The sequence below is a fragment of the Trifolium pratense genome, linkage group LG3 (genome assembly GCF_020283565.1).
Source record: "Trifolium pratense cultivar HEN17-A07 linkage group LG3, ARS_RC_1.1, whole genome shotgun sequence".
In the NCBI taxonomy this organism is placed as follows: domain Eukaryota; kingdom Viridiplantae; phylum Streptophyta; class Magnoliopsida; order Fabales; family Fabaceae; genus Trifolium; species Trifolium pratense.
The window spans coordinates 15,738,114-15,754,960 of NC_060061.1; the positions used below are offsets into that span (position 1 = coordinate 15,738,114).

Sequence of the window (16,847 nt, forward strand, 5' to 3'; positions counted from 1 at the left end):
AAACGATTGTTACAACAGTCGCCCTATAAACCAAAACCAAGAAATGTAATAATTTGGTTCACTAAAGAAGATACATTGACACATTCTCCTCTAAATAAAATGTTATTACGTATACGCCAAATACTCCACATAGTTGTAAAATAAAATGTGTTACTTAACGACAAAATCGGTAGTAGTTGACAATCCTTTATAAACTTAATTAATAGTAAGTGATTAAAATATTATTACGCATACGCCAAATAAATACTTCACTTAATCGATAAACCTTGCTATTTTTGCCTTTTTGCTATTTTTCCAAACAATGAGTTTCTTAGTTGTTGTCTTAGTTATTGTCAAGTCTCAACGCAAAGGAATTTTGGGGTAAGTTGGCACTTGAAAGAATTAAGCATCTTATTCCACAAATTAAGGAACATGCAGATTGGTTAATTTGATGTTTACATGCTATAAGTTCATAAGCTACTTGAAATAGCGTCTGAAAAATAAGCTATAAGTCAGTGAAATAAGCTATAAGCTCGTAATGAAAACACTCTTACCAAACATGTCTTTTAACTTATAAGCTATAAGATATAAATTATAAGTCAATTTTTTGGCCATACCAAACAGACCCATAGTCATAAAAGTATGCCAACTAATCTTAAAACTATATATGAGTATGTTTGATAGGAGAACTTTAGGGGTAATGTATTTTCACACTTTGTATGAATAAAAATATAATGTTCAAAAATTTAAGAATAAAAGAATTTTTTGTGGTATTTTCTTTTTAACTATAAAATCAAATGATATTTTATTTCTAGGATTAGGAATTAATTAATTAATTAATTAATAATTCTCATTCACAATAACAATTGTGTGTGAGATAGTGATAAATAAAATTTGGTTGGGAGGACTACGGTTCGACCCCTGCAACTGCGATCGGGAGAGAGCTGAAACCACTTGATATTAGAACTGACTCTCGAATCAGATTAACTGGTAGTAAAAGTCGGAAAAAAAGAAAGGAAAAAAGAAAGAATAACTCAATTACTAGTACAGTGTTTGTCCCGTCTTGGTACGGTGTTTGTTTTGGTTCAGATTTGCAAGTTTGTTTCGATCCAATTTCAGTGCAGATTCAATGACTTTAGCATCATCAACGTTGCAGATCCGGATACATGATTATTCCGAACACTTAAAGTTTGTCATATCAATTGTAGGCTTTGTCATAGACACTAGGCCGTTTTATGCTATTAACTCGGATGCTGTGAGCCTGTTTGCAGATTCATCCTTATTAGTTTTTAGCGAAATTGAATATGTAATAATTTTGATTGACTAAGAATTTGAATGAATGAATGAATATCGTTGTTTTTGAGTAAAAAAAAAAAAAAAAAAACTCAATTACTAGTAATTACTTTAGCTATTTTTCTCCCTAATATATATATATATATATATATATATATATATATATATATATATATATATATATATATATATATATATATATATATATATATATATATATATATATATATATATATATATATATATTTAATCTCCTTCCTCCTCATCGCATTACTCAATTTCATTCATTCAATCTCGGAAAACCCTAAGCCGATGGAGAACAGAAAATTGTCAAGTCAGGACTTTCTATCAGCGATTGAGAAAGAATATCCTATTCCTAAGCCGATGGAGAACAGAGACACCCGGGAGCAATTGTTGCCGAAGCGATCGACGAAGACGAAGCAATTGTTGCCGATTTATTTGAAAGGTAAGGACACAGTCGATTTAATTAATTTATGGCTTTATTATGTTACGAAATAAATAATATTATTATTTACTGTATGTATTTGTATTAGTGATTGAGGAAAACTATAACGGGGAGTCTTCTGCTGCTGCTGTACAAGACATATCGAAATTGTCGCTATTTGGTAAGTAGATCAAGTAGTTGAAATCAGATCAAGTTAGTTGTTTTAGATTTTCGTTGCTAATAGTTTTTGTTTTGAAATCAGATCTTAGACAGGCTTCTTACAAGGACACGAGACTAAAATTGGCAATTAGGAAATTGGCGCCTTCCGTGGTTTCTGTTTCCCACTTCACTGGTAATTTACGGAATTTATCTCTTGAATTTGGATTGATAAAGAGTCATATTATGAAAATATGGCATTTTACAGGGGTACACAGGATGCTTGACTGCTCGGGTTTCATCATTGACTGGGATGATTCTAAGGGAATAGCTACAGTTCTTACTTCTGCTAAGTTAATGACGTCTCCTGACCACCGCGACGATTACTATGTATGTATGCCCTTGACTTCCTAGTTTTTCATCGTGTATAGCCCTGTTTGTTTCAAATTTCATCACTAGCAACATTATATAGTGACTGATTAGGATAGGATGCCCTTCCTAAAGTCACTCTATTAACTCGATAAAGCACTTTGACTAATTACATTTGTCATTTTTAAGGACAAACAACGGTTGAATCTGGGGATCTCACAGGGCATTCATTCATTCATACTTTCCCTTCCCCACTTGCAGATCTCACTGTCTACTTTCCCTGTTTTCTACACGTTTTTTAACCTTTCTAACCACCTTTATGTTAAGTATGCCCATTTAATGCAAATTTGGGAATCCAAGCAGGTTATATAAAGAAACAATATCCCTCCTTTTTTTATCTGTTTTCCCCAAGTTCCTAAACACCATACTAACCTCCTCCCACTCCATGCTTACACACAGTTTCAATATTGCCTTTGTTTCCTTACATTAGTGCCGTTTATTTTTTCTTTCTATTTCTATTTCTATTTTGTATTTATTTACCTCTATTGCTATTAAATTTCATTGTTATCATATTTTTTTAATTTTCAGATTATTGTTCGACTCGCAAATGGAAAAATGCTTCTAGCTGAAGAGGACTATGTTGATTATTATCACAACATAGTGACTTTTAAAGTAAAATCGGATGCCAAACTGAGACCCTTAGATCTTTATTCACCTCTGCAGAATCTAGAAGGAGTTGAAGTAGTTGCGTTGGACAGAGATTTTTACACTTGCGAATTGTCAGAAAGATGCGGATTATTTAGTAAAGATTATCCATATTTTGGATGTGAGCAACTTGCCAGCTCTACTTGTAGTACTACCCGGGTATCCACATCATTTTGTGCTATTATTAGCTTGCATGAGTTTGTTTTAGGTTTTCACTTGGTTATGTCTTTTTGTTAATGATCTGTTATGTTTGGTGGTTTTTTTTATTTTTTTTATTTTATGAATGAAGTTTTTAAACTACTTCAAATTTGTTTAAAATTTGTCATTGATTTTGATCTTGCATGATAATTGATAAAGCTCTAAAGTAAGTTTTGCCTTGTGGTTTAGTGAATAAATCTCCATGTAGTTGTATGTTATATTCATCTGGTTAGGAATGATTGTCCAATAATAGACACCAAATATTTTGAGTTTGGGAAAAAAAATGTTTAGTTTACACGGGAGCGATATGCATGCGTGCAGTCATTTCTGTATTGGCTTTTGTTTGCTTTTATTTGTTGAATTATTTTATGATATGCATATATTGGCTCACTAATTTTTTGTAAATTAGGTCGGTGAGGGAGGACTGCTTATCACTAAAGAGGGTCAAATTATTGGCATCAACTTTTATGATGGCCGTCGATATGTTCATCCTCTTCCGACATCAGTGATTAGATTATGCCTGAGGAATTGGAATTCACATGGGTACGGTTCTCTTTGTATCTTATCTTTCTCTTATTCCTAATCTGCCTTGGAGTTTGAATTATTAGGATGTCCTCTGTATTGTTTGATGATATATTATATAACTGTACTTTAACTTTATACGGTGTTAAACTACTAATAGTAACAAAAAATGAATATTAAATTATATGGGGATTGTTTGATGATATATTATATAACTGTTACCTCATAATATACTTGTGGACTGCCTCCAATAATTGATCCAATTTATGCAGGATTGTCATGCAACCTTGGCTCGGGTTCACTGTGATTGACATTGCTGATCTCCCTCCTGATACATATAATACATATGAAACAATGTATGAATTCAGTGGTGATAGTAGTGTTGTTGTGAAAGAGGTAATACTGATCAATCCTTTGCAAATTCTTGATTTAGGTGTAAACTTAAAATTTGTTAGCTAAATATAGTAAAATTAAATCTAGCTAAAATAATAAAATACTAAAGAAACCCTCCTACACCCGTCTCCTCCACCTCTAAAGAACTCGTCCCCCGAGTTCTCATCTTGATAAAGAGCCTCATGTGCTTGATATTGGCTCATGCGTTTGCTTTAATTACCAAATTATTTTTCGTTTGCTTGATTGCTACTTTTTGCTCTTCGTTTTTCTCCTCTAACATGAGATAACAACTTGTTAACCCATCAATAACTCCACAGTGGCGGTGGAGCTTATATGCATAACATGAGAATACCGATCAATGTTCCTAAGTTTTTCAACTTGAATATAACAAGGTTTGGAGATCTTTCTAACATCGTTTCTCCCCAAATCAAGTAGCAGTTTGTGCTCTACGCATTGTTTTTCATTATTCAAAAGAAATTTCTCTGTTTGTGTTGTCCTTGAAGTCGCATCATATTGCGTTGCCGATGACGATAAATTTGTTACATGTCCTTCTTTCTCATTTGTTTCTTCATCAATTTCTGGCGTCTCGTCTATTTGGATGTCACAATCCATGCCATTGTTGTTCATGTTGAAACTACCCTCCAATTCTAGATTGAACACTCCTTCCTCATCGATTGTAGTTTCTACCGTTTTAGACTTCACCCCCGTTTGGACCTCTGATGCTAGATTCAACTTTTCTTCCGCATCTGGTGGCGGCAACACATCGCGGAATTCTTGTTTATTATTGAATTCAGCGTTGACAGATCTCAAAAGGAGAGACTCATCAGTCTCCACCGTTTGTGAAGAACTCAAATCCTCAATAATTTGATTCTTTCCAACTAGAGCTGTCAAAACGGGCGGTCCGGTACGAAACGGGCTGGGCCGGTCGGGTTTTGTCGGGCCGGGCAAAAAAAGCCCGGATAAAAAATGGGTTACAAAATGGAGCCCGAGCCTGGCCAGGTTCGGGCCGTCAGGCTTTCGGGCCGGCCTCGGTTTTTTTCCTTTATTTTTGTTTATTTTGTTGTCTAGCAAAAAATTTGGCAAAAAAACATACATTTATATTATACATAAAATATAGGATTAATAATTCTTGGGTGCCCTATTTTTTTCTCATCCGTTACTCACAATTTTCTCGCGCGCCCTATTATTACTTAAGTAGTAAAAATGATAAATTTGATAAAAAAACACCGTCCGCTACTTAAGTAGCGGATTATGTTTGAGAAACTCGTTGGGGGGTAAAAAACTCTTATAATACAAATTAAGTTCAAATCATCCAAAACAAATTACTTATATTTATTTATAATTTGTTATTATAATTTTATCGGGCTTTCGGGCGGTCCGTGGCCCATTTGGGCTAGCCCATGTTTTATCGGGCTTTATCGGACCGGACTAAAAAAGGTCCGGATAAAATTTTGGGCTACAATTTTAAGGCCCAAGCCCGGAAAAAATTCGGGCTATTCGGGCCGGCCCATTCGGGATAGCCCATTTTGACGGCTCTATTTCCAACTACATATGCATCGTTTATTTCAATTGTTTCATTATTGATGATGCTATATGTTTCATAGACTTTAACATTAAGATACCTTTCAATATACATTTTCAAAACAGAATGTTTAGCAATATCTTTAATCCTATTACGCGAGTTAGCTGCCATTCTCGAAGCATGTCTCAAATGGTCAGTCAAAGGGTAATCTTTGTTGTAACAAAACAGACAATATATCGAATCAAAGATTTTAAACTCGTATCATCCTTCAACTTTTTCTAATATCTACGCTCATAGTATTCCAAATCAGATTCACGGGTATGTCCTGATTTTCTGTACGTAATTGTATCAATAATATGGTTGTTATTACAAACCCTAATAACCGGAATTGGTCCTCCTCCCCTGTTCAGATTGTTTCTGTTGTGGTTGTTATCGTTTCTGTTGTTGTTGGTGATGTCGTCCACCTTAGTCGTCAAGCCGCCATACGATCTGACAGATCTTTGATGGCCGCAGTTAAAGCGATTTTCGTCACCGGTTGATCTCCCATGGCTGATCACGTTAGGAAAAGAAAAGGAGAAACCTGCTCTGATACCAACTGACGCAGTTGGAAGCTGGAAGGATCAACAAGTGCTAATCCTATAACGAAACACGGATTCGCAAGCGACAAACCTGTTAAATAAAACTATGGAATCCACCAGAAGGAGTAACTAATCTAGAATCCACCAGACTTCCGGAATCCACCAGAAGGAGTAAATAATTTGGATTCCACCAAACTTGAGAAAAATCTCTATAATTTTATTGAATTAAAAGATTGCAAGGCTGCAATAGTTTAGCTTAAATACTACTGAAAAATAAAAATAACAAATCTAGCTAAAATATAGTAAAAGAAAATTACAAACCTAGCTAAGGAAAATAACAAATCTAGCTAAAAGATAATAAAAGAAAATAACAAATCTAGCTAAAATATAGTAAAATTAAATCTAGCTAAAATAATAAAATACTAAAGAAACCCTCCTACATCACTTTGTATGTCTGTTTCCTTTCATCGTCCGTTTTCTTATCGGTTTTTGCATATCCGGGAATCACAATTTTTAAATCTGTCTGATAATTGGTTCAAGCCTCTAAGCTATCTCTTTGATCAACTTCTGGTACTATTTTATGTAATTTTTGGCTTTTGTTATGAGCTTTGAAATGATCTAGCACAGGTGTATAAAGGATCGCCTGCTGATAAAGTTGGAGTGCGATCAGGTGACTCAATCAATGCTGTGAATGGAAGGAAATTATGTGGTGGTCTTCAGGAGGTATTATGTGTGATTGTGTAGCGTATTTGTTTCTTAACTCAGTTTTGATCATTGTCACATTTGGTCAATATGCTTTTCTTCGATTTTGTAGTATGTTAAACTACTAAATGGCGTATTTGACATGTTGAGTGCTTGTCCTCCCAACCAGACTGATACGAAGGTCAGCTTTACAACATTGCACTTGGTTACGTTTCTTTAGCATTCAACATTATTGTTTTGATACTTTTGTGGTGTTTGAATCAGGTTTTTGTAAGTGTAAATGATAATAGTAAACTAGTGTGTGCCGAGAATCTTAGTGTCAATGACAAGAATTTCTGTAGTAGGTAATTTTCTTTTCTTGTCTTTTTATGTTATTCATAATATTATAGTTGTCTATGCTCGCTCCATCTTTCATTTTATCCTAAAATTGTCAATTATAAATACACATGTATGTATTTTAGTATATGTTACATGATTGCTTTCTTCTCAATTCATTACATGTATATTTTGTGTTCGTTTGCAGTTGGCTTGGAGATGAGTCTGATTGGTACTTGATGAGGCCTCTGCGTGGGTCTGATCCAGGTCCTCGTTATGATGTCTCTTGGTACTTCGAGCAGCCTGCCGCTGAATCTAATACAGGTCCTAATTTTGATGTCTCTTGGTACTTCGAGCAGCCTGCCGCTGGATTTGATACCGCCAGAGGCAGAGACAGGGGTGGCACGTCCAGGCATCAGGGTGTATTCGAGTTATCATGTATGCAAAATTTGGGTATTCCCATAAATATATATTAAAATATATTAAAATAGAGAGATTTATTCTATGTATGTCTTTATATCTTTTAACTTGTTATATTTCATTTGTTCACCAGATACTTGACATCTAAGAAGTGTTGAAGCTTGGAGGTATCTGTGATATGGAGACAGAGAACACCTTTTGGGACCAATATATGTTGGTGTCAGAGACCTTAGCTAAATTGTGTCCTGTAATTTATAACACTTGCGTGCACAATGTGTATCTTGCAGATGTCAGTTTTAATGTTAGGTGGTAATAGTTGTTTAATCAATAACTCTAGTAATTTGAATATGAAATCGACTTTGGTGGAATTTTATCTATGCCTCTATGTAGCTATGTGATACTTTGCTGATTTTTGGCATGGTGTTTTCTAAAGAGCACTGTAAGTTTCTATAGTGCGCCTGAAATTAATTTGTTTAGACATCTAGATAAAAATTAGCGGTACGTAGTGGAATGGTGTTGTCTATTATTATAGTTTTGGTGATTATATATATATATATATATATATATATATATATATATATGTATATGCACGTTTTTCTAGAATTGTTGATACTTCTTCGGTCTTAAAATATAAGACCTATTTGACTACTGCACGTATGCTAATGTACAATTAATTTTGATCAATAATATATTTAATTTTTTATTAGTACAATTTATAAAAATTTAATATTTTAAAAATACTCGTTAAAATAAATCAAACAAAATCTTATATGCTAATATTTCTATATATCATTAAACAAATTGCAAGATAAATGAATAGTATATTTAATCAAATTAACTCTTATAAAATAGGACGGATGAAGTATTTTTTTTTAATATTTATATATTAAAATTTTAGTATTTGTAGTTTCTATTTCTCTGCATACTATTTGCTAAACACAGGCTCTATTTGGCAAAAATAGTGGATGGCTGATAAACTAGCTGATAGCTTATAGCTGATGGGTGATGACTGATAGCTTATAGCTAATAAGCTAATTTCAGTGTTTGGTAAAATGAGCATTTCAACTAGTTGATAAGTGTTAAATGACATAAAAAGACATTCTTAATTAATAATTAATTTATATCAAATTTATATTTTAGATAATATTTTAAATTTGTTAGTGTAATATATCTTAAATTTTTATTTAATTAATATATTATAATATTTAACCCTATTTTGTACTCTGCAAAATCAGCTAAGGGCGAGACTTCTAATCTAGAAGAAAGTCCCATAAACATAATATACATCATAGTGTTGTGGATATAGTTTCCCTAGAGAATGGGAAATAGCTAGTGTATTGAAAAATAGCTACATTATTTGATGTGGATAGAACACATGCATTAAGCCTTGAAAACATAATATTATGACAATGAAACCCTGGTCAATATAACATACAATGATGTTCAGTCATTCCCATATATTATGATTACAGCTAATTAAATTAATAAATTTAATTTGACAAATATATTTTAATGACTAATTTGAAAGGATATTTGCACACACATGTTTTGAATTGACTCATGATAATATATTGGCATTGCAAATAAGAAGCACAAAAATTATTTTCACAAAGACCCAATTTTTTCCATTGATCCATGTGATCTTATTGCTATAATTTCTTCGTGACACACACAAAATTAAATGAATAAAATGTCATCAATACATGAAATAAGAAAAAGAGAGAAGATAGAAACAAATCAAGAGAGTACCGAAAACTAATCATGTTGCCTTGATATTATTTGCCTTGATATACATGTAAAATGGCTTACGATGACATATTTTACCTTGATATTATTTGCCTGACTAATCATATTTGACTAATCATGTTGTACCTGTGATAAAAAAAAACTGGCAATTTGGCAAAGAGATGGTGGTTTTGTTTTTAGGAAAATGCTAAACAGTGTCCCAGGAGCATTGTTTAAGTATATCAAAATAGAAATTTATGTCTCGAAATACGTGTATTCAAATACCTCAAAAGCATAAAAAGTTGTCTTTTCAATGTTGATTTTATTTTTTATTTCTTTTTTTGGCATGTTTAACAAGTGCCCCGGGGACACTATTTAGCATGACCCTTGTTTTTAAATGAGAAACCGTAAACTTAGAGCGGGAGTTACTTTCATGGGGAACCATTGTGCAGTTATATTATGTTAGTTATTAGATCTATTGTGTTATTTGAATTGAAAATGAAGGGTAAATTTGACCAAATAAAAAGTCATCCCAAAAATCTATATCCTCTTTATATATAAGTTTAGATAAGTATAAAACATAAGTATAGAAGTATAGATGACTAGAGTTAATAATTGTTACTCAAAATGCTAGTTAATCAATCTCTACCTTACTACCATTGAATTTTTTTTAACCGATTGTTAGTTTGTTGATCTAGTGGTATCGGTAATTTGCACTGGATTTGATATTGAGGAACACAGTTCAATATATATACCGCAACTGCGTATTTGCAATTAGGAGGGAGCTAGTGTCATTTTATGTCAAAATTGACCACTGAATCATATTAAATGGTTTCAGTAGGTCGGTTATCAGAGATGAAAATAATAAAAATAAACAGGAATTATTTAATTATTTAGAGTTCTAAAAATAAACTCTAAATTGTTATTTTTACTCTATTAAACTGTCAAATTGATCTCTATATTTAATTATTTATTACCAATTAATGCTTACATTTTAACAACTTACGATTAATTTGGTTCCCAAGTTTATCAACTTACTATCGATTTAGTTTCTAACATATTCTTTAAAAGATTAATATGAATAAATTTTGACATAATCAATAATATTTTCCGAATTTTTATTCAAAGGCAAAAATGAAAATTTGAGGGGGGAAAATGAGAGTCATAGGGGGAGAGAAATTTTCAAAAAATATATGTTATAATTAACCATCATAGTTTATTACGGAATAGGATTTGGTGCAGTTACAGTAATACATCCTAACCGTCCGATCATGATCCAACGGATCAGATCTTTAATAGTTGATTTTTACTTTATTTAATCTAAGCCGTCCGATCAGAAATGGACGGTCGAAATTCAAATACATATCCGTTTTTTACAACATGAAAAACCAATTGGGCCGTTTGCTTATCTCGGACTAAAACCAACTGGGCCGTTAGGTTTAGCACTAGAGACACAAATCAGAATGCACTAACTATATAATAATGCATAACAACAATTCTGCAGCTTCTCTTAGTTATTAGGGTTATAGCCGCAACTTTATTCTCACACACACACACACAACTTTCATTTTCATCAATATTTTTTCTCTTTGTTTGACAAATTTGCGATGAAGAGAAACAAACAAACAAAGGAAAGCTGATAAATCAGCAACATGATCCCTTTGTTTCGTATTCACTCTGAGCATAATCATTATCAAACACCACTCAATTATTTATTTTCTATTTTTTTAAATGATTTTTATTCAGTTTTTTTAGCTGAAATCTACTAGTTTTTCATATAGCTTTCATCGAAAACACAAATTTCTTACACTATCACACACACATTTCACTGCTGAAACCCTCTTTTTCAAAACCCAACAATGGACTTTGCCGCTGCGACCGTTAGTAGGGACGAATATATTAGAGATTTAATGGATGTACGCAAGACCGGGGTAGCCAAAATATATATTCGTCCACTTAATAGTCCTCAAGTGAATGGAGAAGGTTGGTCTGGTTTTCTCATTGCACCTGATACTATTCTTACGATAGGACACGCCTTAAAAGATGTGCCAGAGTCTAAGCTTCAAACCCCTGGTGTGTTCTGGGTCGAGTTTTTTGAGGATCGTGTTGAGAATCGTGGATATTTGCGCCCTGCAACTCTAACAAACTACGATATCCAGTCGGAGTTTGGTTTAATGCGGTGCCCATCTCCCAAGGCAGCTCACATATTTACATTTGCGAGCCAAAGAAATGATATTCTGAGTTCTAGCAGTATACTCTCGGTTTCACATCCCATCCAAAGGGATTGGGTTACTTTAAGGGGGACGGTTTGCCGTCCCCCTTTTACGGTGGGGGGAAACCCAGGCCATGGAAAACCTGACGTGAACATGGTGTTGTTTGATCATGATGTCCAGACCTTTGCTGGGGCATCAGGGGCGCCAATGATGAACCTATCTGGGGAAGTCATTGGAATTCAATGTTTCGAAGTCTCACAAACAGAGCATGGATATTGTATACCTCTTGATAAACAGAACCACAAATTTGAATATGATTATAGTTTTAACGATTACGATATGACTAGGTTTCCACCTTTGGCAATATTGCCACTCAAATTTATTCCTTCAAACATAAAGCAAGCCATAGCAGTCCAATACATCAATAAAGTTTTTAGGAAAGTCTTTAAAAATGAGCGAGCAAGTGAGGATTGTGATCTAAACGAATTTATAAGTGGGTTATTTAAACAACGGATTGGAAAACCCTCTTCGTCTTCTGCTCCTCCTACAGGGAAATCGTCTCCACTTGGTAAGAGCATTTGTTTTAGATTTCGTGATTTTCGTTGCTAATAGTTTTTGTTTTGAAATTAGATCAAGTAGTTGTTTTAGATTTTCGTTGCTAATAGTTTTTGTTTTGAAATCAGGTCTTACTGGCACAATGCAACATACTTCTTACGAGGACAGTAGACTAAAATCGGTAATTAGGAGTTTGGCGCCTTCAGTGGTTTCTGTTTCCTACTTCACTGGTAATTTACGGAATTTATCTCTTGAATTTGGATGATAAAAGAGTCATATTATGAAAATATGGTATATTACAGGGATACACAGAATAGTTGACTGCACGGGTTTCATCATTGACTGGGATGTTTGTAAGGGAGTAGCTACAGTTCTTACTTCTGCTAAGTTAATGAGGTCTCCTTTAGACCGCCACGATTACCGTGTATGTATGCCCTTAATTTTTAATTTCTATTTCTATTTTGTATTTTCTTACTCCTATTGCTATTTAATTTCACTGTTATCATATTTTTTAATTGTCAGATTGTTGTTCGACTTGCAAATAGAAAAATGCTTCTAGCTGAAGAGGACTATGTTGATTATTATCACAACATAGTGACTTTTAAAGTAAACTCTAATGTCAAACTGATTCCCTTAGATCTTTTTTCACCTGTGGACCTCCTTAGACCCTTAGATAGTTATTCAAATCTACAAGGGGTTGAAGTAGTTGCGTTGGCTAGAGATTTTTATACTTGTGAATTGACAGAAAGTTGCGGATTATTTAGCAGAGATTATCCATGTTTTGGATGTGTGCAACTTGCCAGCTCTACTTGTAGAACTACCCGGGTATCCACATCATTTTTGCTATTATTTCATATATATGCTATATAGATTGATGTTTGAATACACGGAATGATATGCATGCGTGCACCGTCATTTCTGTATTGGCTTTTGTTTGCTTTTATTTGTGGAATTCTTTTATGATATGCATATATTGGCTCACTAATTTTTTGTAAATTAGGCCGGTGAGGGAGGACCGCTTATCACTGAAGCAGGTCAAATTATTGGCATCAACTTTTTTGATGGCCATGGATTTGTTCATCCTCTTCCGACATCAGTGATTAGATTATGCCTGAGTAATTGGAATTCGCATGGGTACAGTTCTCTTTGTAGCTTATCTTTCTCTTATTCTTCTGCCAATTTTTTTTGTGCGAAAACAATGTTTTTCAAAACTAGGCATGGCTAATTGGAATTTAAGTTCAAAATGGTTAATTTTTCCTTTTGCTTCAGTCGTATTTATTTTAATCAGTGATGTGAGAATTCCTAATCTGCCTTGGAGTTTGAATTATTAGGATGTCCTCTGTATTGTGGAATCATTTCAGCAAAAAAAATTTTTAGGCACTATAGATGTTTGACCTTGTGATAACTACTTTAGCTTTTTAGATACTACGTTTTGTTAGAACAGTGTGTCCAAAAATCTAATTTCCGATCTTTATAAAGCTAAAAGCTCTTCCAAATAAACTTCACTAGTGAGCCTGTTTGGAAATTAGATTTTTGGACACACTGTTCTAACAAAACGTAGTATCTAAAAAGCTAAAGTAGTTATCACAAGGTCAAACATCTATAGTGCCTAAAAATTTTTTTTGCTGAAATGATTCCACAATACAGAGGACATCCTAATAATTCAAACTCCAAGGCAGATTAGGAATTCTCACATCACTGATTAAAATAAATACGACTGAAGCAAAAGGAAAAATTAACCATTTTGAACTTAAATTCCAATTAGCCATGCCTAGTTTTGAAAAACATTGTTTTCGCACAAAAAAAATTGGCAGAAGAATAAGAGAAAGATAAGCTACAAAGAGAACTGTACCCATGCGAATTCCAATTACTCAGGCATAATCTAATCACTGATGTCGGAAGAGGATGAACAAATCCATGGCCATCAAAAAAGTTGATGCCAATAATTTGACCTGCTTCAGTGATAAGCGGTCCTCCCTCACCGGCCTAATTTACAAAAAATTAGTGAGCCAATATATGCATATCATAAAAGAATTCCACAAATAAAAGCAAACAAAAGCCAATACAGAAATGACGGTGCACGCATGCATATCATTCCGTGTATTCAAACATCAATCTATATAGCATATATATGAAATAATAGCAAAAATGATGTGGATACCCGGGTAGTTCTACAAGTAGAGCTGGCAAGTTGCACACATCCAAAACATGGATAATCTCTGCTAAATAATCCGCAACTTTCTGTCAATTCACAAGTATAAAAATCTCTAGCCAACGCAACTACTTCAACCCCTTGTAGATTTGAATAACTATCTAAGGGTCTAAGGAGGTCCACAGGTGAAAAAAGATCTAAGGGAATCAGTTTGACATTAGAGTTTACTTTAAAAGTCACTATGTTGTGATAATAATCAACATAGTCCTCTTCAGCTAGAAGCATTTTTCTATTTGCAAGTCGAACAACAATCTGACAATTAAAAAATATGATAACAGTGAAATTAAATAGCAATAGGAGTAAGAAAATACAAAATAGAAATAGAAATTAAAAATTAAGGGCATACATACACGGTAATCGTGGCGGTCTAAAGGAGACCTCATTAACTTAGCAGAAGTAAGAACTGTAGCTACTCCCTTACAAACATCCCAGTCAATGATGAAACCCGTGCAGTCAACTATTCTGTGTATCCCTGTAATATACCATATTTTCATAATATGACTCTTTTATCATCCAAATTCAAGAGATAAATTCCGTAAATTACCAGTGAAGTAGGAAACAGAAACCACTGAAGGCGCCAAACTCCTAATTACCGATTTTAGTCTACTGTCCTCGTAAGAAGTATGTTGCATTGTGCCAGTAAGACCTGATTTCAAAACAAAAACTATTAGCAACGAAAATCTAAAACAACTACTTGATCTAATTTCAAAACAAAAACTATTAGCAACGAAAATCACGAAATCTAAAACAAATGCTCTTACCAAGTGGAGACGATTTCCCTGTAGGAGGAGCAGAAGACGAAGAGGGTTTTCCAATCCGTTGTTTAAATAACCCACTTATAAATTCGTTTAGATCACAATCCTCACTTGCTCGCTCATTTTTAAAGACTTTCCTAAAAACTTTATTGATGTATTGGACTGCTATGGCTTGCTTTATGTTTGAAGGAATAAATTTGAGTGGCAATATTGCCAAAGGTGGAAACCTAGTCATATCGTAATCGTTAAAACTATAATCATATTCAAATTTGTGGTTCTGTTTATCAAGAGGTATACAATATCCATGCTCTGTTTGTGAGACTTCGAAACATTGAATTCCAATGACTTCCCCAGATAGGTTCATCATTGGCGCCCCTGATGCCCCAGCAAAGGTCTGGACATCATGATCAAACAACACCATGTTCACGTCAGGTTTTCCATGGCCTGGGTTTCCCCCCACCGTAAAAGGGGGACGGCAAACCGTCCCCCTTAAAGTAACCCAATCCCTTTGGATGGGATGTGAAACCGAGAGTATGCTGCTAGAACTCAGAATATCATTTCTTTGGCTCGCAAATGTAAATATGTGAGCTGCCTTGGGAGATGGGCACCGCATTAAACCAAACTCCGACTGGATATCGTAGTTTGTTAGAGTTGCAGGGCGCAAATATCCACGATTCTCAACACGATCCTCAAAAAACTCGACCCAGAACACACCAGGGGTTTGAAGCTTAGACTCTGGCACATCTTTTAAGGCGTGTCCTATCGTAAGAATAGTATCAGGTGCAATGAGAAAACCAGACCAACCTTCTCCATTCACTTGAGGACTATTAAGTGGACGAATATATATTTTGGCTACCCCGGTCTTGCGTACATCCATTAAATCTCTAATATATTCGTCCCTACTAACGGTCGCAGCGGCAAAGTCCATTGTTGGGTTTTGAAAAAGAGGGTTTCAGCAGTGAAATGTGTGTGTGATAGTGTAAGAAATTTGTGTTTTCGATGAAAGCTATATGAAAAACTAGTAGATTTCAGCTAAAAAAACTGAATAAAAATCATTTAAAAAAATAGAAAATAAATAATTGAGTGGTGTTTGATAATGATTATGCTCAGAGTGAATACGAAACAAAGGGATCATGTTGCTGATTTATCAGCTTTCCTTTGTTTGTTTGTTTCTCTTCATCGCAAATTTGTCAAACACAGAGAAAAAATATTGATGAAAATGAAAGTTGTGTGTGTGTGTGTGAGAATAAAGTTGCGGCTATAACCCTAATAACTAAGAGAAGCTGCAGAATTGTTGTTATGCATTATTATATAGTTAGTGCATTCTGATTTGTGTCTCTATGTGGTTCCCACTAAGGGATTCGTATCTACAAAACAATTAATTTCTCAAAAATGAAAGTAAGTATAGTTTCAAACTGACATATGATATACAGTGAAATTTACTCTACCACTTTCATGGATGTGATGGATAGCTAAACTAAGTTAGTTGAGCAAAAGATTAAGGAGTCGAAGGTTTAAGATTTAAGTTCAGGTAAAAACTAGCACCTCTGAAGGAACCAAATCAAACAATTGTCTTCGTAATAAAACAATCGAAAGTACAACAAAAACACACCAACGCTAACCAGAAAGCACAACCAAGCAACCAACACGGTGGAGACAGCTGAGCACCACAAGCCAAACTCAATCGAATATCAAATCCAAATCCGCTCAAAAGAGAACCACCATCCGACTGCAGCGCAAAAGCAGCCACAACGGAGCACCAAAGCTCAAACAACAACACAATCTCAGAG

General features: G+C 34.1%; 3 protein-coding genes across 3 annotated transcripts; 2 read left to right on the forward strand and 1 right to left on the reverse strand.

Moving 5' to 3' along the window:
* The first annotated feature begins 1,503 nt into the window (after positions 1-1,503).
* Positions 1,504-8,105, forward strand: LOC123918133. The gene is made up of 12 exons (XM_045970105.1): positions 1,504-1,738; positions 1,827-1,898; positions 1,980-2,069; positions 2,142-2,263; positions 2,831-3,106; positions 3,555-3,688; positions 3,940-4,063; positions 6,788-6,883; positions 6,975-7,043; positions 7,127-7,206; positions 7,386-7,615; positions 7,731-8,105. Exons 1-12 carry the CDS (start codon positions 1,585-1,587, stop codon positions 7,736-7,738), a joined length of 1,455 nt encoding a protein of 484 aa, XP_045826061.1. The 5' UTR covers positions 1,504-1,584; the 3' UTR covers positions 7,739-8,105.
* Positions 8,106-11,181: 3,076 nt separating this feature from the next.
* Positions 11,182-13,581, forward strand: LOC123914645. The gene is made up of 5 exons (XM_045965839.1): positions 11,182-12,103; positions 12,219-12,320; positions 12,393-12,514; positions 12,613-12,915; positions 13,091-13,581. The coding sequence occupies exons 1-5, from the start codon at positions 11,182-11,184 to the stop codon at positions 13,313-13,315; spliced, it is 1,674 nt and encodes a 557-aa protein (XP_045821795.1). The 3' UTR covers positions 13,316-13,581.
* Positions 13,578-16,446, reverse strand: LOC123914646. The gene is made up of 5 exons (XM_045965841.1): positions 15,064-16,446; positions 14,847-14,948; positions 14,653-14,774; positions 14,252-14,554; positions 13,578-14,076 (listed from the first exon to the last, which is right to left on the reverse strand). The coding sequence occupies exons 1-5, from the start codon at positions 15,983-15,985 to the stop codon at positions 13,852-13,854; spliced, it is 1,674 nt and encodes a 557-aa protein (XP_045821797.1). The 5' UTR covers positions 15,986-16,446; the 3' UTR covers positions 13,578-13,851.
* Positions 16,447-16,847: the final 401 nt, after the last annotated feature.

Coding starts and splice junctions, on each gene's coding strand:
- LOC123918133 (XM_045970105.1), top strand. CDS start 1,585: ATGGAGAACAGAAAATTGTCAAGTCAGGACTTTCTATCAGCGATTGAG. Junction 1,739..1,826: donor GTTGCCGATTTATTTGAAAG/GTAAGGACACAG, acceptor TATTTGTATTAG/TGATTGAGGAAAACTATAAC. Junction 7,207..7,385: donor GACAAGAATTTCTGTAGTAG/GTAATTTTCTTT, acceptor GTTCGTTTGCAG/TTGGCTTGGAGATGAGTCTG.
- LOC123914645 (XM_045965839.1), top strand. CDS start 11,182: ATGGACTTTGCCGCTGCGACCGTTAGTAGGGACGAATATATTAGAGAT. Junction 12,515..12,612: donor TAGACCGCCACGATTACCGT/GTATGTATGCCC, acceptor TTTAATTGTCAG/ATTGTTGTTCGACTTGCAAA. Junction 12,916..13,090: donor CTACTTGTAGAACTACCCGG/GTATCCACATCA, acceptor TTTGTAAATTAG/GCCGGTGAGGGAGGACCGCT.
- LOC123914646 (XM_045965841.1), bottom strand. CDS start 15,985: ATGGACTTTGCCGCTGCGACCGTTAGTAGGGACGAATATATTAGAGAT. Junction 14,949..15,063: donor AGGGAAATCGTCTCCACTTG/GTAAGAGCATTT, acceptor TTTTGAAATCAG/GTCTTACTGGCACAATGCAA. Junction 14,077..14,251: donor CTACTTGTAGAACTACCCGG/GTATCCACATCA, acceptor TTTGTAAATTAG/GCCGGTGAGGGAGGACCGCT.